This window comes from Malus domestica, chromosome 04 (genome assembly GCF_042453785.1).
Source record: "Malus domestica chromosome 04, GDT2T_hap1".
In the NCBI taxonomy this organism is placed as follows: domain Eukaryota; kingdom Viridiplantae; phylum Streptophyta; class Magnoliopsida; order Rosales; family Rosaceae; genus Malus; species Malus domestica.
This window is the reverse complement of record NC_091664.1, coordinates 30,399,509-30,427,136: the sequence shown is the minus strand read 5'-3', so window position 1 is coordinate 30,427,136 and position 27,628 is coordinate 30,399,509. Positions and strand designations below refer to the sequence as shown.

At 38.6% G+C, this 27,628-nt stretch overlaps 2 protein-coding genes and 1 long non-coding RNA gene across 9 annotated transcripts; 2 read left to right on the top strand and 1 right to left on the bottom strand.

The window, feature by feature from the left end:
- Positions 1–1,233: 1,233 nt before the first annotated feature.
- LOC103419509 (uncharacterized) lies at positions 1,234–11,021 on the bottom strand. Of its 2 annotated transcripts, none has more exons than XR_011579729.1 (6): positions 10,615–10,976; positions 10,037–10,214; positions 9,533–9,776; positions 1,856–1,952; positions 1,669–1,754; positions 1,234–1,570 (listed from the first exon to the last, which is right to left on the bottom strand). XR_011579729.1 is itself a non-coding variant. In XM_008357604.4 (6 exons), exons 1-6 carry the CDS (start codon positions 10,834–10,836, stop codon positions 1,517–1,519), a joined length of 735 nt encoding a protein of 244 aa, XP_008355826.2. In that variant the 5' UTR covers positions 10,837–11,021; the 3' UTR covers positions 1,234–1,516. The 2 variants fall into 2 exon arrangements, 1 of the variants encoding a protein (XP_008355826.2); XM_008357604.4 differs by having other exon boundaries at positions 9,679–9,776; positions 10,615–11,021.
- Positions 2,343–9,657, top strand: LOC139194935 (uncharacterized). Its single transcript, XR_011579730.1, has 2 exons — positions 2,343–2,766; positions 9,384–9,657. It is a non-coding gene; the product is annotated as an uncharacterized lncRNA (long non-coding RNA).
- An 8,762-nt stretch (positions 11,022–19,783) lies between the features above and the next one.
- Positions 19,784–27,227, top strand: LOC103434206 (putative lysine-specific demethylase JMJ16). 6 transcript variants are annotated; one of them, XM_008372521.4, is made up of 13 exons: positions 19,784–20,213; positions 20,459–20,519; positions 21,291–21,619; positions 21,729–21,800; positions 21,982–22,059; positions 22,191–22,706; positions 22,809–23,033; positions 23,351–23,512; positions 24,105–24,473; positions 24,684–25,968; positions 26,077–26,180; positions 26,432–26,629; positions 26,721–27,227. In XM_008372521.4, exons 3-13 carry the CDS (start codon positions 21,314–21,316, stop codon positions 27,051–27,053), a joined length of 3,648 nt encoding a protein of 1,215 aa, XP_008370743.3. In that variant the 5' UTR covers positions 19,784–20,213; positions 20,459–20,519; positions 21,291–21,313; the 3' UTR covers positions 27,054–27,227. The 6 variants fall into 6 exon arrangements, with proteins under 6 accessions (XP_008370743.3, XP_008370741.3, XP_017187242.3 ...); XM_008372519.4 differs by having other exon boundaries at positions 21,146–21,619; XM_017331753.3 differs by lacking the exon at positions 20,459–20,519 and having other exon boundaries at positions 19,830–20,213; positions 21,146–21,619.
- Positions 27,228–27,628: the final 401 nt, after the last annotated feature.

The following is a 27,628-nucleotide window of genomic DNA, read 5'->3' as shown; positions in this document are numbered from 1 at the left end:
TCTATTCCGTGGACGTAGCCAATCTGGGTGAACCACGTACATCTTGTGTTTGCTTTCCTATCTCTATCCATTTATATACTTATCCACACTAATGACCGGAGCAATCTAGCGAAGATCACAAAAAGCGATCGTTTTCGCTACCTAGGATCTATCTTGCAAGAGAACGGAGAATTAGATGGAGATCTCAACCATAGAATACGAGCTGGATGGAAAGAGTGCATCCGGCGTGTTGTGTGACCGTCGTAGGCCACTGAAGCTCAAGGGAAAATTTTATAGGACGGCAATAAGGCTAGCGATGTTGTATGGCACAGAATGTTGGGTGGTGAAGCATCAACACGTACACAAAATGGGTGTAGCGGAGATGAGGATGCTTCGTGGGATGTGTGGGCACACGAGAAAGGATAAGATTGGGAATGAGGATATCCGAGGTAAAGTAGGAGTAGCCGAAATTGTAGGAAAGATGAGAGAAAATCGGCTCCGGTGATTTTGAACATGTGCAAAGAAGGCCGACTGACGCTCCGGTTCGAAGATGTGACTACGGGACAGAGGTTCAGGGCCGAAGGGGTAGAGGAAGACCTAGGACAACTTTGGAAGAGACTCTAAGAAAAGACTTAGAGTACTTGGATCTAACGGAGGACATGACACAAAACCGAGCGCAATGGCGTTCTAGGATTCATATAGCCGACCCCACTTAGTGGGAAAAGGCTTTGTTGTTGTTGTTGTTGTATCAATGAATGGATTTTTTTACTTGTATGACTTGGATGTCTCATATTTCTCGAAAAAACGATTCAATTGATAGGATTTGGCATCATACTTATGAAATCGATGATATCAATGAGATTGATATTCGAATATTTCTTCTTAAAACGTATGGATAATCGATGATATCAATGAGATTGATATTCGAATATTTCTTCTTAAAACGTATTGATTTGACCCCATAGCATGTTGCTGCCAAAAGTCCGTATTGGTTCTAGCCGAGTTGAGTTTTACCTTTTCTACAAGTAATAGTGAGGGTAAATTTTGTTACATATGCTCTAATACATATGTCTATATCCCGAACATGGTTTCAGATTCGAGTGATTTTTTGCAAATCCTTCAAAGATGACCTAAAAAGAGTGGTTCGGGTCATTGAAATACAAGGTGGAGTGGCCCTTACAAAGGTGGCCCTCAATTGAAACTCCACCCACACACACATGAAGTAACACAAAAACAGTAGTAAAACCTTCCACATTTAACAACTAACTTTCAATATACTTGATCAAACTTGTTTAATTAGTACATCAAAAGAAGTTTAATGGTGCATTTAAAAGGATCCTCCTCTAATCCCTGTATTACACACAAAATAAACGCACGTCGCATACTATCATTCGTTCAATTATCATCATTAAGCTTCACCACATCCCTACATCGATTTGATTAACACCAGGAGCCGAGTTTGATTTGAGGAATAAAATGATCAATTACTTCGCTGCGCAAATTACCATATTCACCACGTCGTCTACAAGTCTCTGGCTCACTTGTGCAATATACTCTTCTTCGAAGGCTTTGGTTTCTTGTGAGTGTGGTGCTGCCACAAATGAAATAAAGCAGGAACACTTGGTAAGCACAGACTACCGTTCGGAAAGCCAGAAATTTGAAACTACGCTAAACAAGTGGAAACAGTACCTTTTGTCTTTCTAGTGCATCATAATCTATCCTCTCCCTCCAGTTACTTTTCCGTAGTTTGATTGGCCGATTGCCCACGTACTTACCTGGAATTATTGCAAATTATATAAGACAATTATCATATAAGTCAAAACGTATCAACAACCCCTACGATTCTAATCACCATACGAGTAAATATTTTTCTCACCATTCATTTCCTTTAGTGCTCCGGCCAGGTCAGAAGGGTTGGCAAAGCTAACAAATCCAAAGCCCTTGGTTTTTCCAGTCCTCTTATCTCTGACAACCTAGAGATGGTGATAAAGCAGACGTACATAAGTTTTTACATTTCAATCACAGTCAAAAATCACAAATCCTATGAGAAAAAACGTAGATGAATAAAAAACGTAGTGAGAAACAGAACAATCCACAGAAGATTATAAGCACTACAATCCAGGCACATTCAAAATAAGGAAAACAATTGGATTCTAAGACAATTACGGCTCACTTTTACCAACCATATATCACACACGTATGAGAACATCAAGCAAAGCATCTACATGCTAAATGAAGAAACAAAACAAAGTACACTCTACAGTTTTTTACGGTTTTAGCTAGGATGCCCCCCCATTGACCCAAATCCCACATTACCATCACCCCCACACACATTACACCACCACAGCAGTGTTTTAGCTAGGAAATGTACATCAAACAGTTTTCAACTCAAAGTCATAAATTTCTTTTATGGTCATAGGTAGAAGGAAAATTTCAAATTTCTGACACAGAATTTCATTGAACAAACAAAAAAATAATTGTATTACCATTTTCCCAAGCCCAAATGCACTGCACACCCACCCCTAAGGTTCAATTATATTGAGAACCGTGGAAGCTCAATCGGTTCACTAACCTGACTCCAAGTTCGTTCAAATCAACCCAATAAGCAATAATTCAAGGTAGCCTGTGAGTCAGGTCAAATTCAACCAACTCAACCTCCAAATGTTGATTCCAAGCTGTCCAACCCATATTTAATGGTCAAAACTGATTTTAACTAAATTTGAGATCTCAAAATTAGACAGCAAGTGCTTGAAAAATCACATAAGCTGTGATGTAGGTTGTCAATAGGCTTCTTACTTACGTATGAGCTATGCGGGACACAATGGTGAAGTGCATCTGAAAAAAGCAAGATGAGCTACAGACACTTGTCCAGGGATTTTAAAGTTGAGCACAAGGCTTTCATTTTAGAGATTGAAGAGAAGTCTTTTGGCGAGAGGATTAGGATAACAGAGAGAACGAGAGCCAGAGGATATCAGATATCTTTTGACTTGGGTTGTGCAGCATGGATCACTGATCAGTTAAAGGCGGCCATTGACACGGGAGGACTGAACTTCTTCAGAAAATACAAGGGTCACAACTATCAGTTTTGGGTTGAAGGATTTCAGAACAGAAACGGGGAGGTCCTTGTTCTTTCCAAAACTGAAAAGGATGGTTTTGTCAGAAATATCTTCGTTCCGAAAGGTTTCAAAGGCATCGGATGGAGAAATCTGGAAGAGCTGATGTCTGAGATCCTGCGAGGGGGAAAGAAGACGGGGGCTACAATGAGGAAGGTGAACCGGGTTGGAACTAAGCCTAGGAGAAATCTTTTGGGCGGCGGCTTTCAGGGCTCATACAGGGATGCAGTCATTGGAGGCATGTCGACGTCAACTGAGGAATCCACACGGAGTGCCAGAGAGGATTTTTGGAAAGAACACACTTGGAATCAGAGGACTTGCTCTAAAGAATCTTACAGTTGGGGATGTGTTGTAGTCTGTGAGAGAAAGGTGGTGCATCAATCCTGGAGGGAGGTGGAGGCCTCACTTCGAAAACTTCTGGGAACGGACATCAGACTCTCGCCATTTCAATGCAACAAAGCACTGTTTGTTTGCCAGAACGAGGAGGAAGCAAAGAAAATTGCACTACTTGGAGCTATAGCTATGAAGGAGTATCCCGAGGTGGAACTAGCGGGGTGGTGGGAGAGTTTGAATTCAAATAAAAGATTGGCGGTCAGTTATGGAGGTTGGGTTGCATTGGAAGGTTTACCACCGCATCTTTGGACCAAAAAATTCTTCCAGGATATTGGTGAGGCTTGCGGAGGTCTGGTGGATATTGACCAAACAACCACTAGTTTTGGTTTTCTGCTTGAAGCAAAGATAAAACTAAAAACCAACTTCACTGGTTTCATCCCTGAGGTAGTAGAAGTGGCTGACGGAGACCTAGTCTTCAGGGTCAGGATCCGACAATTAACGCCAGCGAAGAGACCTATGCTTTCGGATGAAGATCGGGGTAAATCGGAATCTTTAGTTGGGTCTCTGAAAAAGGATCAGCAATTACAAAGGATTTCTGGAATACATCATCCGGCGACGGCTGAGCTCGGAAAGGCAGCTCACACGACGGGGACTTGCGTCAGTTTCCGAATAGGCGCCTTCGACTGCCCAGTCACCATCGGATGTGACAGAAAGCTTGATCACAACAGGTCTGTGACTGTGGGCGCGAGTTCCGAGGAGCATGCAGACCCAATCTATGACCTTACTTTCCCTGAAAGAGAGCGTGGGACGCCATCTCAAGAACAGGACGTGACAGCTACGGCGAGTCAATCAATAGAAGCGGCGGTAAATGATTTTTTAATGATTTCGAAATTGAAAGGAAGTTCCAGTATCATGATTTCTCCGGGTAAAAGCAAAAGTTTGGAATTAGATGGGATAGAAGATGGCGGTGGCTCTAGTACAGAGGAGGCACAAATTTCAACAAGCAGGGAGTATTTTAATGGAACAAGAGTGGAGATCTTCACTAGAAATAGTGTAAATGCATGTGACAGGAGCGGGCCCAATAAAAACAACTTTATTCCAATTAAACTTGATGGAGTAGCGGGCCTTGATCCACAAAGCCCAAATATTGGAGATAACATTGTGGTGAGCGGGCCTATGGCTGCCAAACATTTATTTACAATTATAAATGGTAATTCGGCCCTAACTATTCACGGGCTGAGATCTCATCAACAATCCGAAATGGACTTTCTGTGTAAGTCTCTAACGTTTTCGAACCCGCTTGAGGACCTAAGGCTGCCAACTCTAAGGAATACCGCGCCACAGTATATGGCTTTGGGAGATCCCCAGCAACTTCGGGCCATGGAGTTCTATGCAGCAGGCGCTCCAATTAGACCTTCCTGGAGCATAAGTTCGAGTTTCTTTGGGAGATTTGGACAACACGACAGGGGCGGAAAGCGGCTAAAGCTTCTTCTACCACATGATTTTGGCTCTTGTAAGAATCACCTAGAATGGCCTAATCCGACGGAAGCGCTGTCTTCTAACCTCACATTCACCGATTCAGTTAGTGAATTAGAGGAAGATATGGAGTGCGAGGCCGATGACGACATTGTCCGATCACCGGGCGGGTCGAGTGAGAAGAATTCAGCAGATCAATGGTGGAGAAGGATGGAGGATTTTGGCATGGATTCGGTTCAATTGTTAGACAGTGACGACGAAGATTTCTCCGCTCAATCTTCTGTCGCTGATGGGGAGGTGGATGCTTACTATCAAGAGGAAAAAGAAATATCTGACGATTTTAAAGTATCATGTGAGGACCTCCACAACCTCTTCATTGATTCAAATTTGGAAGCAGTGACAACATTGGAGGAGGCAACCAATCACGAGGAGCAGTCTGTTACTGAGGAAATAGGAAAAAACAAGAAAATATTGAAGTACAGTAGAAGGAAAAAATCGGCAGGAGTATCAGCCAATCGTGAGGCCCAACATCTAAGTTCCAAATTTTTGTCTAAAATGAAGGTTTCCTTGTTTCCGTTGAAAAGGTCTCTATTCCAAGAAAAGAAGAATGGGAAAGTCAGAAGAGGCAAGGGAGAGGGTGGTTTTAAGGGAGAAAGCAAACTTCACAGGGGCACTAGTAGTGTTAATGAAGATAATTAGTTGGAATGTTAGAGGATTGGGAAGTACACAGAAGAGGCTAACATTGAAAAAGCAATTCCAACGGTTACAGCCGGACATCATCATACTACAAGAAACTAAGAAATCATTGATTGACAGAAGTCTTGTGGCTAGCGTGTGGGGAAGCAGATATAAAGAGTGGATTTTTGTCCCTGCTCAAGGAAGCTCAGGGGGTATAGCTGTAATCTGGAACACAAAACACATTTCAGTAACCGAATCTTTGGTCGGTGTTTTCTCTGCATCAATAAAAATTAAGGCTCCAAATGGGATGGAGTGGTGGCTATCCGGAGTCTATGGTCCATGTAAAAATAGAGAGCGAAGGGAGTTTTGGGAAGAATTGGCGGGACTTTATGGTATGTGTGGAACAAGATGGTGTATAGGAGGAGATTTTAACGTGGTTAGATTTATAAATGAGAAATCAAACGGGGGGAGGCTGACTAAAAGCATGAGGAATTTTAATGATTTCATTCGAGAGACAGAACTCAAGGATTTGGATCTACTCAATGCACAATTTACCTGGTCAAATCTCAGAGAAGAACCTGTGTGTCGGAGATTAGACAGATTTTTATGCTCTACAGGTTGCGAAGATATCTTTCCTGAGGCTAGACAAATGGCCTTGGCTAGGGTCATTTCCGATCATTGTCCAATCCAGCTAGACACCAACAAAGTGAAATGGGGGCCATGTCCTTTCAGATTTGAAAACATGTGGCTCCAAGATCCAGAATTCAGGAACAAATTCAAGGAATGGTGGCAATCGGAGCAAGTGGAGGGGTGGGAGGGTTATAAATTTATGAGCAAGTTAAAAGCCATGAAAAAAAAGGTGCAGAGCTGGAGTAAGGAGAGTTTCGGCGAAATCGAAAAAGTCTTGAAAGAAGCGGAAGCAGACATAGAGGAATTGGATAAGAGAGAGGGGGCGGAAGGCTTAGATTTTGAAGCTAGAAGTAAAAGGGAAGAACTCCAAAACCTGGTGGGAGACTTGGCTTTTAAAGAAGTGAAATGGAGGCAGAGAAGCAAAGTGGAATGGGCAAAGGAAGGGGACGGTAATACAAGATTCTTCCATCGAGTTGCAAATGGAAGAAGGAAGAGAAACTATATTGAAAGGTTGGAGTCGGTTGGAGGGGGATTAATAGAGGATGCAAAAGAGATTGAAGAGCATATTGTAAATTTTTTCAAATCCTTATTTAGCAGTAACGACGAGGCATGTTGGGGTTTAGAAGGTATAAATTGGGCCCCAATAAGCGCCCTTGAGGCAATTTGGCTTGAGAGGCCTTTTGAGGAAGCAGAAGTGAAAAGAGCAGTTTTCGATTGTGGAAAGGACAAGTCACCAGGACCAGATGGCTTCTCTATGCAAATGTTCCAACATTGCTGGGATATTTTGAAGGAAGATATAATGAAGATCATGGAGGAGTTCTTTGAGAAAGGGATAATAAATGCAGTGACGAACGAAACTTTCATTTGCCTAATCCCAAAGAAGTCAGATTCTTTGAAGGTGACGGACTATAGGCCCATCAGTTTAGTAACTGGATTGTATAAAATTATAGCGAAAACACTGGCTTCAAGATTGAAGGAGGTTTTGGTTACCACTGTCTCTCCACATCAAGGGGCGTTTGTTAAGGATCGACAAATTTTGGATGCTGTCCTCATTGCAAATGAAGTGGTAGAAGAGATAAGGCAGAAAAAAGAGAAGGGATTGGTGCTCAAGATCGACTTTGAAAAAGCGTATGATCATGTTGAATGGAGATTTCTGGAAGAAGTACTACAAAGAAAAGGTTTTGGCAATAGATGGAGGAAATGGATGCAGGATGTTTATGCTCTGCAAATTTTTCAGTTTTGATCAATGGGAGGCCTAGGGGAAAATTTCAAGCTTCAAGAGGATTGAGACAAGGCGACCCACTGTCACCCTTTCTCTTCACCTTAGTAGTCGATGTTTTGAGCAGGTTAATGGAGAAGGCTCAAGAAAATGATCTCATCAAAGGTTTGTGTATTGGGCAAGAAAAGGTGGAGATCTCTCATCTTCAATTTGCAGACGACACCATATTCTTCTTGACGGAAGACGAGGAAGTTTGGAACAACCTATTACAAGTGCTCAACTTATTCTGTTCGGTCTCAGGATTGAAAATCAACAAAGCGAAGTGCTTTTTGGCAGGAATAAATTCAAAAAGTGAGAAATTAAACAGGATGGCAGTTTCTTGGGGTTGCGAGGTAGGATGTTGGCCTATAAAGTATCTGGGACTTCACCTTGGGGGAAGGCCAAGAGCTATAAGGTTTTGGGATCCAGTGGTAGAAACAATGGAAAGAAGACTTCAAAGTTGGAAGAAGGCTTTCCTATCCAGAGGAGGTAGATTAACTCTAATTCAATCAGTCTTGGGAAGTTTGCCGATTTACTATATGTCATTGTTCAAAATTCCTGGCGGGGTAAGAAGACGTCTAGAAAAATTAATGAAAGGGTTTCTCTGGGAAGGCGTGGAGGAAGGTAAGAAATCTCATTTGGTCAAATGGGAGTTAGTTACTAAAAACAAGGAGGAAGGAGGTCTAGGGGTGGGGAATTTGAGGAATCAGAACGAAGCACTATTGGCTAAGTGGTTGTGGAGATTCCCAAGGGAGTCTCATTCCCTATGGCACAAGGTGATAAGAAGCAAGTATGGGCTACAAGTGAATGGATGGAATGCACTTCCTCCAAGGAGGGTTTCAAGTCGTAGCCCATGGAAAGACATTTCGAGTGGTGCTCATCAGTTTCTTGGATGCTGCAAGTTTGAGGTGGGCAATGGAGAGAGGGTGAGGTTTTGGGAGGATGGGTGGTTAGCAGGAGGACCGCTGAAGGAGCAATTCCCCAGATTATTCTTATTATCGAGGAAGCATAATCATAACATTTCTAGCTTTGTGGAAGCTTCGTCAAGTTCCTTGAGTTGGAACTTTGATTTTAGGAGAAATCTGAATGAGATGGAGATAGAAGAGGCGGCCAGCTTATTACAGAAAGTGGAAGTGGTTCGCTTGTCTCCATCAAAAATGGATAACAGAAGGTGGAACCTAGAAGCTTCAGGTTTGTTCACATGCAAATCCTATCGTTCATTACTGAGCAACAATGGGATTGTGCACTATTATCCACCCTACTCTCAGATTTGGAAATCAAAAGCTCCTCCGAAGGTTAAAATACTTGTATGGCTTGTGGCCACTGGGAGTCTCAACACTTGCGACAAAATTCAAAGGAGAAACCCTCTGATGTGTTTATCCCCACATTGGTGTAGTTTATGTAAAGCTAAGGAGGAGAGTGTAAATCACATCTTTCTTCATTGCTCCTACTCGATCCAACTATGGTGGAAACTGTTTCAGGAGGTTAAAGTAAGTTGGCTCATTCCTAAAGGGTGTTTTGAGCTACTAAGCACCAATTTTAAGGCACTTGGAAAAGGGAAAAAATCCAAAGCTTTGTGGGGTTGCCTGGTATCGGCAATTTTTTGGAATATATGGCTGGAACGCAACAGAAGGATTTTTGAAGACTATACTGGAGTGGGGGCAGAAGTACTTTGGGGGAGAGTAAAATATTGGGCATCTTTTTGGGCTTCGGTTACTAAAGAGTTTAATAATTGCTCTCTATCTCAAATACTGTGGGATTTGTTAGCAGCAGTTAAGTGAGCTAAGTCTAGAATTGGCTACTGTAGCCAAATCCTATTGGGATTTTCCTTTCTAATTTGTTGGTGGACTTCTTATCCACTTCTATGTTTTTCACTATTCTTTAATAAAATTGTTTCTTCTCAAAAAAAAAAATAGGCTTCTTACAATCAAATGTTGTTAGAAGTGCATGAACTTAAAAAAATGAAAAACGCATCATGACAACTTTGACCGTTCCAATTTGCAACTTGGGAGCTACTAGTATAATTATACATCCAACAAAAATGTAAACAGCAGATGAGACCTACCTTAGAATGAATAAAACAAAGTGCTCTGAACTCTTCATATAACAATCTGAACGTAAAATTTAAGAAGTTCACACCAAGCAAACAATTTCTAATAATAAAAGAACTTTTAACTGGAAAAAAAAAAAGGAGATGAGGCAGACACTTACTCTTGCCATGTTAAAGGAAGGAAATCGTGAAAATGCTTTTGAAAGAACATCATCATTCACCTCATTACCAAGATCACCACAAAAAAGTCGATAATCATCTGCAAAATCCAAAACACAACAGAATTGTAAGGCATAAGTATGCATTTAACTGAAGAAAAGTAAGGTAAATTTAAAATGCTAATCGTGTGAGAACAACTTGCTCAGAAACCTAAAAACTAAAGTGAAAACTGAATCGTATTCCACGAACCAAGTAGCCTAAGGGGAAAGTTTCAAAGAAGATCTGAAAAGGGACACAATCATGGAATTGAATCATAACAAAAATTAACTTGAAAGAGCATTTAATTATGAAGACACATACTTTCTGGCCATTCTGCAAGAGTTGGGTCCTCCCAGGCGTGCCCGGCAGCTTTACGAGGGATAGCTTTCTTCTTAGCTTCCGCTTTGTGCTCAATTTCGCTGTTTGCAAGAGCAGCTTTCACACTCTCGAGAGCCTCAGGTGTAATCGTCTGCGCATCCCTTTGAAACAACTGCTGAGCCTGTTTATTTACACTACAACAAATTATACACATGAAACTTACACACCAAACAATTGCCCCTAAAACAGCAAAAACTGATAAGTAGTTCCCTTACTTATTTCAAAACTGAAAATCTCGAAAATTATAAGTAGCTCCTTTCCTCTATATTTTCAAATTGAAATAGTTCCTCAAACAAGAATCCCAAAAATTATAGCTCTTTAAAGGCAAAAATAACATGAATTCGTTTCCACAAAGATCATACTTTTCACGAAAGCATACGAATTTCCGAAACGAAGAAAAGACCCATTCTATTTATTCTCAAATATTCAAGAAATCAAAGGCATTAATTATCAAACCCTAAACATATGAATATGCATATAAGAGTAAATGTATACAAAAAAAAGGCGTCCCGGAAACAGACCTGCTGATACTGCTGAGGGAGAGAGTAGACACCAGCGACCGGAGCCGGGGCCGGGTAGACGGATGGGGCGGGTGGCGCTGCGACGGCGTAAGGAGCGGGGTACTGGGGTTGCTGGAGGTGGAATGGCATGGGGAAGTAGGACGACGACGACGAGGCGTTGGCATATGTGAATTGGGAAGAGGTCGACGGAGGAGCTGTGGAAGAAGACGGTGGGTTCGCCATGGCTGATATCGGAGTGAAGGTAAAGCTAGGGTTTTGGGTGGTATGAATTGGGGGCAATCGGGATCGTAATTTCAGAGATTTCTAGAGCTTTCCGGTTTCGTTTCGTTTGTTTAACGGTATTTCTCCCTCACCCATTTTTATGGAAAATATGATTTATAAAACTAATTATAAAGACCAAAATGCCCAACAGGTAGGCAATACTTACGGACCCATAACCAAATAATATTCACGGTTTTTTTATATATTCAAAGGATTGTGCTATTCATATATTATTTTTTACTTCTCACACATTATTGTTAATTTTTGTTAGAATTCATTTGTCCCACATCGGCCAGAAGGCTCGAGAACAAGCAATTTATATAAAATTATCCCACTCTAACTAATACCGAGATCTTTTGTATTAAAACCCCACACCTGATGGATTGAGCAGGTGCCCAAGTGGGGCCAGTATCGGTGTTGTTGGAATGAGCCCATGGCCCATCTACCTGAAATTTAAGATAGTATCAGAGCCAGGGACGGGTTCGTACATCCACGTGAACGGGTGGTCCCCTTTGGCCCCGCGCAAATGGGTGAGCCCCGACTTGGCTCCACGTAGGCCAAGAGATGCCACGTGCATTGGCCCAGCGTGAACGGGTGAGCCCCAGCTTGGCTCCCCGTGGTTGTCGATGTGTGGAACTCCACGTGTGACCCATAAAATGGGGTCTCACGTGCGGGGAGTGTTATAATTCATTTGTCCCACATCGGCCAGAAGGTTTGAGAACAATCTATTTATATAGAATTACCCCACTCTAACTAATACCGAGACTTTTTGTATTAAAACCCTACACCTGACGGATTGAGTAGGTGGGCAAGTGGGGACAGTATCGGTGTTGTTGGAATGGGCCTATGGCCTGTCTACCTGAAATTTAAGGATTTTTATCTATTAATCTTCTTCAATTCATTAAATTCTTCAAATCTTCTCATTCATATGGTTATTCACTTATAATGAGTTTAACAGATAGAATTGTCATCCCTAGAAACTAGGCGACTCCCACATAGATGTGAGTGTGATACCTAATTGGCCTATTGTGTCACACAACGTAAATCTCCTCTTTCAATAGTGTTTCCAAACATATTTTGGATCCCATAGTTCATTTAGTCCTCAAGCTTGGATAGCTTGTAAATTTTAAAATTGTTAAATGTGTATGCAATTGATTTTGTGAATATTAGAAAGGGTAATCTTAATTCATCTTTTAGACTTCTTCCTTCAACATACTTAAATTTGATAAATTATTTATTCTAATTTGAAAGAAATAATACCTATACGTTCTTATGCATATCGAATTCATATCGATTCTCTTTCTCCTAACATTTAACTATCTAACTCAATAATGTTATCGTTTATTAAAAAAAAAATTATGCACACTAAACCAGCCTCGAAGTCTTGGTACCATTGTATTATCTTTTCTCTTAAGTAAAAAGAAATGTCCTTTTATTTTTATCATATCCTCCATCCAAAACAGCCTCGGTTGATGCTGTGACTTGTGAATCTAAGAGAAGACGGTTGGAAATGGCTTTGGGTTGCCGGTTGCCGTGGTGGGGTGGCTATGGCTGCAGCAACACTCGTCCATTAGTAGGGTTTTTTCACCTTTGTCTTTTTTGGCTTTAGGGTTTGGAAAATTTTATTTGAACCCATGCAATGTCATTCTACGCCCAATTTAAATTTTAAATGTGAATTTCCTTTTTTCGCCTTATTTTATAATTACCGTAAAGCATAAGATGGAATTAAAGAATACCAAAATTTACCAATAAACATACATCCAATAATCAAACCTTTACCATTCATGCAATTTTTCTCCTACGTTCTATTATGGTTAAAACCCTAAAACGTTGTGATACAGAAAAACAAACTCTTTTAACATATGGATATTGATTTTGAAGTTTTAATCCTCCAAATAAGGTATGGGAATCAATTTATACCTTTTTTTTTTTAATTTGATCTCAAATATTTTTGTTTAGGGTTTAGAGCAGTTGTATACTGCCTGCAAAAATTGTGGTAAGGAAAAGAACAATCACATGATCAACTCTTACCTACATTCAAGGGTGAGGAACACAGTAATCAAGGCAAATCATCTAAAAACTTACCACTCTAGATGAAGCACTCTTTATTATTTTTGAACCAATACGTTTCGAGATAGAGAGACCGTTGTTTATCAGACATTACAATGAAATTTTTCTCTGACAATGGTATGCCCTACATAAGAGAGAACTTCTCCTCTAAAATCCTCTAAACACTAATCATTGATTTGATAGACGTTAGTATTATCATTCATAGTTGTATTCATAATTAACTAATCTTCTAGTTGATTTAAATCACTACTGTTCTCCTTAATTATCTCACCATGTACAAAAACTTGTGTATATATATGTGTGTGTGTATGTATGTGTATATATATATTCTCCTTAATCATCTTGAGCATCACTTTGGCTCACTTTTGTCAAGGTCATCACGGAAACAAGATCATGGTAAACTGCAAATCTGTTGCAACATTTTATTTATACTTTTTTTTTTCGATCATGTGATTCAAAGTTGTGTGCTATATATGTTTTATTTTAGAATATTTTTCAACTTTTTTATTTATGCTTTTCCTAAACCCAATTGTTTCTGACCGTAGCTAATTTTGAATTCTGGAAAAGGTTTAAGAAAACTGTTCTAAAACATGACATATATAGCACACAACTTTGAATCACGGGATTGAAAATAAGAAAAAGCATAAATAAAAAGTTGAAACAGATTTGAACATGATTTATTTTCCATGATAACCTTGACAATAGTGAGCCAATTAAGAAAGCGATGCTCAAGATGATTAAGCACGATATATATATAAGTTTGTGTACATGGTGAGATAATCAAGGAACAGTGATATACATCTACTAGAAGACTAGATAATCATGAATACAACTATACATGATAATCTTAACATCTATCAGATTAATGTAGGATAAAGATTGCGTGATAGTAGGATTTGATTATTGGGGGTGTATGAAGAGGTTACAAAAGTTGAAATAAAGTTTTCATTAGGGTTTTGTATCCTTTTGATGTTGTTTTGTTGTGATAGTTTTGTTGTTGGGTTTTTTGAGTTGAGTTTTATCTATTGGAACTATACTTATGAAAAAAATGTATTTTAGAGTATCGAATATTTTGAAATTTTTAACTATTAGATTTTGGTCAAAAGTACAAAAATCAAAATCAAAATCTAATGATTAAAGGGTTTAGAGTAGCATATAATCAGGGGCATCGTAGAACTTTTCTTATGAAAATTGTGTTAATAACAACCAAGGTTCTAAAAAACGTTAGGTGCTAGTCAGGCAATAGGTAGGGGCCTAGCGCCTAGGTGGCCTAGGCGAATTTATGTAAATTTATTATATGTCTTGTAAATAAGTGCCTATTTACACTTAATAAAAACTATATTTGTAAGGATAATAGAAGAAGAATGATAAAATGCAAATATAAAAGTAGAAGAATACACAAAGTACATCCATCCAACAAGTTCAATATTTAAAAAACGGTAAGCATATAATCATAATGAGGAGTATTCTTGGATGATAGACTAAATTCTTCTTGTTCGTAATCCTTGCATTGGATTGGATATACACTAAATTATTTAACGTTATTGTATCTAGTTTATTTATTTTTTATTTTTTTGTATGTATCCCCTCAAAAGTTCTCCAAATTCATTTCACAATCGGATGAACTTGTAGTCAATCCATCATTTGCAAATTAGGTTGTCACATCCCCGCCCGGGGTGGACCACTTACCGGGCCCGCTCCACCACCGTAGCACAATATTGTCCGTTTTGGGCTTACCATTCCCTCACGGTTTTGTTTTTGGGAACTCACGAGCACTCCCAGTCACGTCCTAAAAACCAAGTAGTGGTCTCAACCCATCTACTAGCAGGAAGATTTCCTTGACTCTAGGATCGGGGTGTGTCATAGGTACACCATTTCCATAAGTATACTACCATGAAACTAAAAAATAAAAAAGCACACAATTAATTAAAAAAAAATCAAATCCACCTAGGACCGCCTAGGTGCTGCCTAGCCCGCCTAGACGGGTGCCTAGCTCCAAACTAATTTTTTGAAATGATTTGCCCTAAATCGCGGTGAGTCTTCACTGCCTAGCTCCTAGGCAGTTGCCTAGGCCGATTTTTAGAACACTAATAACAACCAAACGGGTCACATCTTCATAGTGACTAAAATGAGCATTTCATGTTCCTAGTCGTATGTTATTCATGTTATAACAAATGCGAGACATTCATTTTATACAACGAGTGCTTGAAAGTTATTCAACTTATTTTATGTGGTCAAACAATCACCCTCGCACACTTTTATTAATTTTGTCTTTTGATCATCTTCAATTCATTTGATCTAACGATTGAAAATTGTGAGAATGATGTAAAAGGTAAAAAAGAGAACGTAGATGGTACCACTCGCGGATAAATAGTACCCAAAAGAAAATATGAAAATTAATTGTTTGGTTCTTGGCTTTTGGTTATTGTCTTACTTGAAGGGGCACAATGTCATAGGGTTGTTATCGGTCATTCCAAAGGCATTTTCCTACCGAACCATAAAATTTATATATATGTTTTAAATATAAAGTCCCCTTGCACTCATGAATTTTTTTGTGTGTGGACCATATCAAACGTTGAAGATGGCTAACTATTTATCTTGTTTTAATTAATTAGATCTAACGACTGAAAATTGTGAGAAGAGTGTAAAAGGTAAAAAAGAGAGCGTAGATAGCACCACTCGAAGATAAATAGTACCCAAAAGAAAATATGAAAATTAATTGTTTGGTTCTTGGCTTTTGGTTATTGTCTTACTTGAAGGGGCACAATGTCATAGGGTTGTTATTGGTCATTCCAAAGGCATTTTCCTACCAAACCATAAAACTTATATATACGTTTTAAATATAAAGTCCCCTTGCACTCATTAGTTTTTTTGTGTGTGGACCGTATCAAACGTTGAAGAAGGCTAACTATTTATCTTGTTTTAATTAATTAGGCTAATTAAGGTGATTAATTAAAGGGATCAATCCTTAAGCCCAATCAAATTAAGCCATATTTTCTGTGAGAAAACAAATCAAAGAAGGACCACCAAAGCCACCACCTTAATTAGCTCAATAATTGAGTCAAACGAATTGACATGTTTTACGTTCAACTCTCATTAGAAGCTTCATCTTTAACAACGTTAATTAACAGACGGAAAAGATTCGAAAGTTATAGGAGAAGCTCTCTATAATTTACCATGAAATTATACTTTTAAGTTTATAGTCATTCCCTTACATAAGGAAAACGAGAATCGATCAATAAGTATAAAATCACCATGAAAATTATTTGTTTGGTTCATATTTTATGCATGCGTTAGAAGTCAAAGTATATAAAAAATAGATGAACGTGTAAAGAGGATGACTGGTTATAAAAGAAAACGAGACTCAATCAAAAAGTATAAATCCACCATACTACCTACTACTACCTATTAATATTAAATTTATTAAGCGTTAAAGAGAATACACGATAACACAAATAATGTTGATCATATTAGACGAATAAAAAAAATGAATATTCATTTACTAAACGCATAATAATTAAAAATACAAATAAGTTACGTGTTAAAGTCAATTGTCTTGACAAATAAGATTTTATTGATAGAACGAGTAATTCATCTCATACCTCAACAACCAAATATAACAAAATGAACAAGACACTCTGCTTATACCCAATCTTGTGTGAACACATCAAAACGTGGACACATGTAGGGGTGGATTTTTTTGCCAAATTGCCGTGCCAACCGAATTATCAACCGTGCCATACCGATTTTGTGCCAAATTTTTTGTACCTATCGGTAATGGTACGGTATTGTACCGTACCGAAATTTCATGGAACGGTATTGGTAATGGATACCATTACCACAATATTACCGTAAATACAATATAATATATAATTTAGAAATTATATAATAGATAATTATATAACACATATTTATAATATTCCAATAATTTGAAAATAAAACCCTACTTATATTAGTATTGTTGTTGGTGACTTTGATCTCTTGAAATTGTGGAAATCAAACACAAAAGAGTTCCTAATTCTTTCACAAATAGCCAAAATATATTTGTAACCCCCACTTCTACTTTTGCTAGTAAAAATGCATTTAGCCTAGGGAGGAGGGTTGTGGACCCTTTAGGGTATCCTTGACTCCTAAAATAATGGAGGCACTAGTGCGTACTAGTGGTTGGCTTAGGGCAAATGAATTAAACTTCTACAAGGAACCAACGGAAGATATGCTTCAATTTTACAAGGAAATGGAAGAAGAGAAAATAAGAAAGATATGCTTTAATTTTTTTAGTAAATTTGTTATTAAATGGTTTTCAACTTTAATTCCTCTTGCTACTAATTAATATGTTTTCTTTGTTTGTAATGTAGGCTTGACACAAACTCAATCTTCTTCAAGTTCAATGCCTCTTCCACAAGCTTCGACATTTTAAGCTTGAATAATTGATCAATCAATTCTCCTTTTTGAAGTTTACTTCCAATTTTTATTTGGTTTGAAACTTTAATTTATATTTGGATTGTTAACTTCTATTTGTTTTGATTCGTAACTTCTATTTGGATTGTAAGCTTAATTTTCATGATTAATCTTGATGCATCATTTGAATTATTATGTGTGTGAATTGTGAATGATGAATAATAGATGAATTTAATCTATAATGTATGAGATAAATGTACAAAAAAAAAAAGTTTTGCCCTCGAATTGGGTTAAAAAAACAAAAACATATTTTGTCCCAAAACAAAATGGCAATTACCATTGTCATACCATGCCAACCGAACTTTTAGCAATACTGCACTTCGGTATACCGAAAGTTTGGTATGGTAATTGGTACAAAGGGTTTGGTACGGTAACCGTACCGAACCCACCCCTAGACACATGTTCACATGGGATTAAGTATAAGCAGGAGAGGTTGTTGAATTGAATTCCTAATTCAACAGCCAAGTTAATTCCTAACAAAATAAGATGCATAGGACATATTCATCCCAAACCCAATAGTTACACCTAGTTTGGGAGTGAGGTGCTTAAAAAAAAAGCACCCATGAAAAAAAGCTGTGAGGGTTTTAGGTGTTTGGTAAACTGAAAAAAAAGGGCTTATTTTGGAAGCTGCTGTGAGAATAAGCTGAAATCAAAGGAAAAAGCTGAAGCTGCTATTTGCAGCTTTGGAAAACTGGCTTTTTTTCAAAGCACAAGGAGCTACAGTGCTTCTTTAATGAAAAGACCCACTATTATACTGATTTTTTTTTCCAAAAGCACTTTTACAAAAAAGTTTACCAAACACTCTGCTGATTTATTTCACAACCGCTTATTCTCACAGCACAGCCGCTTATTCTCACAACAGCTTTTTTTCAAAGCACAACAATACCAAACCAGCCCTTATACGCGGTAACATTTAGGGTTTGTTTAAAACCGCTCTCAAAATGATTGGAGACTATTTTTAGAGAAAATGTTTTTTTTTTTTTTCAAATACAGGTAAAGTTCTTCCTACAAGAATTACTAATTATATGCTTCTTACACAAAGCACTAAAATTCTTTTATAATATTCACTTGCACTTTTATTAAGAATTTTGAATCCAAAAATATTTTCGTAAAAGACGCTTCAATCATTTTAAAGGTACTCCTGAACGAGCCATTCGACGAAACAATGACCAACCGAAGCAATTAACTAGGGCTAGAATATTATTATTTTTCAAAAATCCCAAACCAAACAAAAAAAAAATCGCGATCCCATACTGACAAATTCCAAAACCGATAATACCAAATTTGTTGAGATCCATACCAAACCGATCCCGAACCTTTCGGTACGGGAATCGGAATTACATATTCAATAGTTTGGAAATCCCGAACCGAAAATATATACGTCTATTTATTTTGGTTACATGCATGTTGAATGTTGAATTTAAGTAATTTGAGAGTAGACTATATTAGAAATAAAAGTATGAAATTAAGTAGTTTGAAATTTTGGACCATCAATTTGACTTGGTAAGAATGATTTGGTTTTTCAATTGGTACGGAATTTCAAATTGGTAAAGTTAAAAGCCTAAATTTCAAATGATATGAAAATGGGCAACAAAATTTTTAGTCAAAGTGTCACATCCTGATGCATCCTGTAAGGCTTCGGGTTCCATCGAAATTTCGAAGTTAAGCGAGTTCACTTGAGAGCAATCCAATGAGGGGTGAGCCACTGGGAAGTTCTGCTTGCGTGAGTTTCCAGAAACAAAACCGGGGCCTAAAGCGGACAATATCGTGCTACAGTGAAGTCGAGCCCGAAATGTGACACAAAGGCCCAAACTTTAGTCCACAACTCAAAAATCTCAAATTTATGCTCAAAAGCCAAAAACTGAAAACACAATCACGATCTATCCTGAAATACCGAAAACATTTCGAAAATCCCAAAATTAAGAATACCAAAAATTTTTAATTTGAAATTTGAAATTTCATTTTCGATTTGGGATTCCATACCGAACAGCCCTACAATAAGAGCTTGTTTGGATGTGCTTTTAAAATGATTGCGTTTTTAGAGAAAACGTTTTTTGATTCCAAAAACACTTAAAGTGCTTTATGCAAGAAGCACCAGTATGTGTTTCTTCCAGGAAGTACTTTAAGTGATTTTCTAGAATTTATTTACATTTTTATTAAGGATTGGTTCTGAAAATATTTTCACCAAAAATAATTTCAATTATTTTAAAAGCACATCCATACGAGCTTTAATACGATTCACAAGGGCGCCCATGGAATTAACATTCTTTGTCCAATAAAGTCTCGCTGGTTTCCACACGCAATCTCAAAGAAACCGACCAACCAACCAAAACTCAGGTAAAAAAATTAAATTAAAAATATACACCCACTTTTTAAAATCACATATTTATCCAAAAAATTCATCACAAAAACAATAGGATCCCCCAAATCCCCATTTCCCCCAAAAAAAATTAAAAACCCTAGATCTTAATTTCCAATTGATTTTTCGGAATCCAAAAGGGGAACATTATTATCCCAAGTCCCAACTGTTATCATATCATCTGTTATTTGTCAGCTTTAATAAAAAGATGCTGATTTTGCACCAAACAAAAATTAAATTGCACTGAATCAATCTCCAAGCTTGTTAGGGTTAGGGTTTCTTCCAGCTTTGGAATTTTAGCCCCAAATTTTGGTTCCACAATTTTTGTCCTTCTTTTTCCAGATTTACCCTTGCCCCATGGTTTCTGGATTTTGCTTATATACGAGTCTCAGATGAAATTCAAGGCTGTTTGAGAGGCTGTCCTTGATTGTCATTTTCGGTTTTGTTGCTGGTGGGTACCCATCTCTGACCAATTCGTCTGTAGCAAAAGTGCTTTCCATTTTCTCTGCTTTTTGTTTCTGACTGGTCCGTCTTGGTTAGGATTAGGGTTAGGGTTTTTAGATCTGTTCAATCAAATCCGTTTGCTTAATTTCTCACGGATTTGAAATTTTTGTTGACTTTAGTTTATTTTTTTGAGTTAGTTTTTGGAATCAATTTTTGTTTAATTGATCTGGTTTCTGCAAATTCTGGGTGTAGTGAATGGAAGTTTGAGCTGGATTAGCTCAGTGGGGATTGTATAATCTTGGATCATCACGATGTAAGCCCTAATTTTATTGAAATTTAATTAATTTTTGTCTAATTTGACTTTTTGGGCAAATCTCATCTCTCTCTGTAGTTCTGTCTGATGCTACAAAATTATCGTTAATTACAAAGGCTTGGTATTTTTAATCATTGATTTGATATATTTAGTAATATTTCAATTCATTTAAGAAAATTTCAAGTAAAATGTGATGAAATTATCATAATGTCTGTTCACTTGGTTAATTTATGTTTGTTTTCATGAATTTTTTTGTGTATTGTGCATGATTGATTTGTGATGACAGTTGTGTCTGTGATCGTGTCGATTCGGATCAAATAATATAATGAAGCTGATCTAGATGATATTTACAGTTACCTGCTCGTTTTTCTTTTTTGTTTCGTTTTGACAGATTATTTAGTTGAACTTTTTCATAACATATCTTGAATATGTATATGTTCTTGTTCAGAATTTGATGTAAATGTGACTAGCAACATCTCTGAAAAACTAGAAAATATATTATTGTTACGAACCAATGTGCTGAATTTGGTGTCCCCGAAGTGTGTTAATGCTAACGAAGCCAAATAAATTTGGTTTGCTGAAGCATGCTTTCGAAACCCTAAGATGTCTGTTTTTCGATTTTGCAGACAAAACCTTTGATTTTCTGCTAAGTTGCCTGAAGCGATTAATAGTCAGATAAAAACAGCGTATTTCATTATGTTGAAGTTCATAAGCCAGAAGATAAGCGATCATCCTACTTCTGTTCTAAAGTATTTCATTCTTTCCACGTAGACGAACAGTTTGGAGAATTCTAAATGGGGACAGAACTCATGAGAGTTTGCATGCAAGAGGATAACGATGAGTTTCCTTCTGTTCCACCCGGATTTGAGTCATTTGCATCTTTCAGCTTACAAAGGGCAAATGAAAGTGAGAAACAAGATAGTGAAAACAGAATTAGTTCCTCAGCAACTGCTAGTCCTTCTAAATCACAATCAGTTCAGATGGAGACTGACATTGACACTGGTGGGGTTGCAAAGAGGTCTGTTCGACGCAGACAATGCATAAATCATGGGCGAAATAACAAGTCAGAGGATGAATCTGATTGGGAGCAACTTGAACAAGTAATTTTTCAGTGCTCCTCTGATTTTATGTGTTTTAATCATTTATATGCATTTCCCTGCTTTAATTCTATACTTGCAAATGGTGTCTCATATACTACTTTTATTACAGAATTGTCCCCCAAGATCTGTTCTTCCCAAGGGGGTTATACGTGGGTGTCCACAATGTAGTAATTGCCAAAAGGTTACTCTTCAAACTTCATGCCCTCTACTCTCACCCTTCTATTTGCTTGGTTCCTATGTAATCCTTTATCATAAGTATCTTGTTCCCACGTTACTCTCATGAATCGACAAACTGCCTGGGATTTTGGTTTTTGGTCCTATGTCTTCAAAGTTACAGAATTGATGATTAAGTCCTTGAACAGGTCTCTGCACGTTGGCATCCACTGGAAGGTCAAAGGCCGGACCTTCAGGACGCTCCTGTCTTCAGGCCTTCTGAGGAGGTGCATTTTGTTACTTGTGGAATTTGAGTTATTACAGTTTCGAAGTTTGTTGACGTATTCTTACTTGTGTTACTTGTTAATAAAAAGTTGGAGAATTCAGATTTCTGACTTGGTTTGCTACCTAATTTCAGGAGTTCAAAGACACATTGAAATATATAGCGAGCATACGCCCAAAAGCTGAACCATATGGTATTTGTCGCATTGTTCCTCCCTCTTCTTGGAAGCCTCCCTGTCCACTCAAGGAAAAGGCTATTTGGGGGACCTCAAAATTTTTTACTCGAGTCCAGAGAGTTGATAAACTGCAAAATCGAGATTCAATGAGAAAGGTTCCTAAAAGCCATAGTCATATGAGGAAGAAAAGAAGAAGCACACGGATGGGGACTGATCATCAAAGTGGTGGCAGAGGATCTGGGGATGATGGAGGTTGTGAGGCCGAACGGTTTGGGTTTGAACCTGGTCCAGAGTTTACTCTAGAAGCGTTTGAAAGATATGCTGATGACTTCAAGGCTCAATACTTCAGCAAGAACGAACATATTCCTAGTATAGGAGGTAACTTTGCTAAACTTAAAGAGTGCTGGGAGCCATCTGTAGGAAGTATTGAGGGCGAATATTGGCGGATGGTAGAGAGACCTACTGAAGAAATTGAGGTATGACTTGAGAAATTTAGGCAAATACCAGCTTCTCTCTCTCTCTCTCTCTCTCTCCCTCTCTTTCATTACCCTAACCATGGTGCTCGTAATCTGCCCTAGGTTCTTTATGGTGCTGATCTAGAAACTGGAGTTTTTGGTAGTGGTTTTCCCAAGATGTCCAGTAAGGATGCTTTTCCTTCAGAAGAGCAGTACATAAATTCGGGCTGGAACTTGAACAACTTTCCAAGACTTCCCGGATCTGTTCTTTCTTACGAAAGCAGTGATATATCCGGTGTTCTGGTGCCATGGTTATACATAGGGATGTGCTTTTCTTCCTTTTGCTGGGTAAGATAATCTTTCTTCCTTACAACAGATTAATCATCCAAGGATAGCTGCACTATCACCACCACTCGTCATATGGTCAACCCCATGCTTGCATATTGCATGTGCTAGCACGAGCCTCTCATGTATCTTGTGATAGCAACAGCTTCTCTCTCTCTCTCTCTCTCTCTCTCTCCCCCAACTTATTACCTGAAAGCAATGCCGGCATTCATTTTTCATGCAGCCAACTTATTTCAAATTTTTGCATTAGGCCATAGCTTATATATGTGAGACATATTATTGACGGCTGATTCCTCTTCTTTTTTTATTTCCGCGAACAGCATGTTGAAGATCACCACTTGTACTCTTTAAATTATATGCATTGGGGTGCTCCAAAGTTGTGGTATGGTATCCCTGGTAGCGATGCCTGTAAATTTGAAGAATCAATGAGAAAGCACCTCCCTGGCCTATTTGAAGAGCAACCTGACTTGCTTCATAAGCTGGTGAGTAACACCTCCTGGCCTGTGCTAATGTGCTGTTTGATATTTAGTTATTGTGGCTGGCTGCATTTACTCATTACCTCCAGTATGCGGCAAAATATCTATGTTATATGCTCCTGGTCTGTGCTGATGTGCTGTATGGGATTTAGTGAATGTAGTCTGTTTGTTTTTTCAAGTTTTAATGTCACTCAAGTTTCCCTGGAAGTAATATCACCTAGCATTCTGTTGGAAAGACGGACTGAAGGGTAAATTATGACAAGACCTGTATAATCAGGTTGTGGCAGTTTATTTTTAAATGGGTGTGGCCTTCATTAGCTCTTTTTCATAGCTAAATAGATTCTTTAATATTGAAGACTTGGTGAATATTTTTTACTTATGAGATGGATAACTTGAGTTATCTTGCATCTGTTCTGTGCCATATTAGATGGACTTCTGTTATGGATCTTCTGTATCCTCTACATTTCTGCAGGGTTTCAAATATAACATCTGCATTTACTAGTTGTCATCTTTTGCAAGTTTACAACTGCAGGGTTTCAACCATCGTATCTGGTCTGTGAAATTGTCTGTATCATGATCGTTTTCTTTGATCATGCAGGTCACACAGCTTTCACCCTCCATTCTGAAATCTGAAGGGGTACCTGTGTATAGATGTTGTCAGAATGCTGGAGAGTTTGTTTTGACCTTTCCTCGAGCATACCATTCAGGGTTCAACTGTGGTTTTAATTGTGCCGAGGCTGTGAATGTAGCTCCTGTTGATTGGTTGCCCCATGGGCAGATCGCTATAGAGCTATATCAGGAGCAGGGACGAAAGACATCCATTTCTCATGATAAATTGTTGCTTGGGGCAGCAAGGGAAGCGGTGAAAGCACATTGGGAACTCAATTTACTGAAGAAGAATACTCCAGATAACTTACGATGGAAGGATGCATGTGGAAAGGATGGGATATTAGCAAAAACACTAAAGGTAAAACCTACTTTCTAGTTTACTACCGTGCTTACTTATTGGGAAAAGGATTTCTTTTTGTCGCCCTCTTTCGACTTTAGTAAAGGCCATGAATGATGATACTTTGGGTAATCTGGTTGTTGTGCTGGCTATTTCACTACCAAATAATCACTCATTGTATAACTGGGTCAACGTGTTTTCCCCTGACATTCTATAATTTTTTATCCCTAGGCACGTGTTGAGATGGAGCGTGTGAGGAGAGAATTTCTCACTAGTTCTTCACAGGCATTGAAGATGGATAACAATTTTGATGCCATCAATGAGAGAGAATGCAGCATATGCTTTTTTGATCTTCATCTGTCAGCAGCTGGTTGTCATCATTGTTCCCCGGATAGATATGCATGCTTAAATCATGCAAAGAAATTCTGCTCATGTGCTTGGAGCGCCAAGTTTTTCCTCTTTCGTTATGATATGGATGAACTAAACATCCTTCTTGAGGCATTGGAAGGAAAGTTGAGTGCAGTATACAGATGGGCTCGACTCGATCTTGGGCTGGCTCTGAGTTCTTATATTTCCAAAGACAATAAAGTTGGTAAGATATCTTATTCCTCCAGAAGTGATATACTTAAAGAGGTTAGCTCAGAGCTGCAAAGCAAAAACTTCAAAGATCCTCTAGGTACAGAAATCCATAAAGAGAGTCCTATGAGTTCAGCCGGGAGCATTGGTGAGACTTCCTCGCAGCAGAAGGTGAAAACATTAGAAATTTTTCGTCAAGTTAAAAGAGAAGAATCGGCTCTCAACAGTTCCAAGTCAAGAATGCAGGTTTGCCAGTTGTCTCAAGAGGACATGTCATATGCTGTGACCTCAGATGCAAAGGTATCTGGGACGAATATGGCTTCAGTTGAGGATGTTATACTTCTTAGCGATGATGAAGGAGACGACGACCCAAAGAAGCCACTTTCAACTGTGAGTGACCCTAGTTTTGAGAAAGAACCAATCTTGAATATACCAGGGACTGATGCAGCAGTTATGGGTGAAAAGGTTTTCAGTCCATTACCTGGTGGGGAAAAAAAGGATTCTTCATCTCATCCTGTACACGTGAAAGTTGAACAGGATCATGGTGAACAATTAGGTTCTAATCCACCAAACCTCTCTTTCAAATTAGTTTCTACTAAAGCAGAATGTGGCCCAAACGGTAGTGCCATCTTTGAACACAAAGTTGCTAATTCAAGGAGTGACCCTCAGCTTCCACAGCCATGTGCCAGTATAAAACTAGAGAATGAGGACAAATATGAAAAGATAGGAAGAATTGCCGATACAACTTTAGCAGACAATGTACGAACGACAACTGGAGCCTCATCGTCCAGCCAAAACAATTTGGACCGATATTACCGCCAGAAGGGTCCCCGAATAGCGAAGGTGGTGCGGAGGATCTCCTGCATTGTTGAGCCTCTGGAAATTGGAGTCGTGCTATCTGGAAAGTCATGGTGTAACAGCCAAGCCATTTTTCCAAAAGGTAAAGCTGCATTTGCATTCCTTGTAAGTTGTAACTAAGCATTTGAGATACTGTCCCAACCGAGAAGATCCACATTCATGTAATTCATGTTTGTTCTGCTTGATGCAGGATTTAGAAGCCGGGTTAGGCACATCAGTGTTCTGGATCCAACTGTCAGGTGTCACTATGTCTCAGAAGTACTGGATGCTGGACAAGGTGGACCACTGTTCAAGGTATTGGGATTTTTCATTGTTTAATATTTAGTGGCATATTTGTATTCCTTTTCTGTCGATATCCAATCTTGAGTTGCTTCTGTAAAGGAACTTATATGCATATGGGAAAGCACCGTAGTTAGCATGAACAATTTCGATGAACTCCAGGAAAACCATATTTAAGTAGCGATGATCCAAGAAAAGTTGTCCATATTCCTACTGTGATTAAAATTGCTAGTTATTTACCTGATCGATTATGCTATTTCCATTAGGTTTCTTTGGAGCACTGTCCAGGTGAGGTTTTCATACATAATTCAGCTGGAAGATGCTGGGAAATGGTGAGAGAGAGAGTCAATCAAGAAATCACTAGGCAACATAAATTGGGAAAAATGAACCTTCCTCCTTTGCAGCCACCGGGGAGTATCGATGGCTTTGAAATGTTTGGGTTTACTTCACCAGCTATTGTACAGGTAAATTTGTTTGAGAACTCATAGTTAATTCTCCTTTATGATGGGATTCGTGGAATCAGGACTTAATAGGAATTTCCGATATATTGAACAGGCCATAGAGGCAATGGACCGAAATCATGTCTGTTCCGAGTACTGGGACTCTCGCCCCTATTCCCGACCTCAAGTACAGATTCCACAAAAACCTCAATCCAAAGAAAGTAGTGAGAGCTGCAATACAATGTCAAAGGAAAAAAGTGATCAAGAGGCATCCGACAATGATCTCGTCCCTGCTGGAGTCGATACAACACTCAGAAGCCTATTCAAGAAGGCTAACTTGGACGAATTAAACTCACTGCACAGCATTTTAAGTGCGAATCGGCAACCTGCTGGTCGAGGTCTAGTGACACGACTTCTTAATGAAGAGATTCATAGTCGTCCCACATGATGATGCATTCGTTTGTCTCACAAGGATCAGAGACCAAACTTGCTCGGCCCGTTTTTTAACTGTAAATTCTACCCACCGATTCCAGGTTATATTGTACATCTTTTACTCAACCTGCTCATTCTTTATGCTATAAAAAAGAAGGGAAAGGGAAGAAAAGGCTTATTCTTATGTCGACACTGCCGAGTTTTGTTTTTGTCGGAACGCCTGTTTGTAGCTCAGAAGAAGTTAAAGATTGTTGGTCGATGACTCCAAATTTGACGATTTGGCATCCGCGAGCTTTGTTTCTTGCAGGGTTGCCGGAAATTGTACCATCCCCGCCGGTGGTTTTGGTTGTTACTTGAAGATGCTCGTACAAAGAAAATGCTACGAGTAGATGGTGGAATGGCACATGGTGGTTCCATCAAGACTATGACAAAGAAAATGAAATTCCTTATATCCCACTCTTGCTAGTTTAGAGTTGAGTGGAGAGTAAGAAAAGTATAAAACGCGAGAGGGTAATTTATGGTTTTAGGTGTAGCATTTTTCATGGTAAAAAGAGTTGACTGGGGGCAACTGCCTCCGTTCATGGAAGCGTA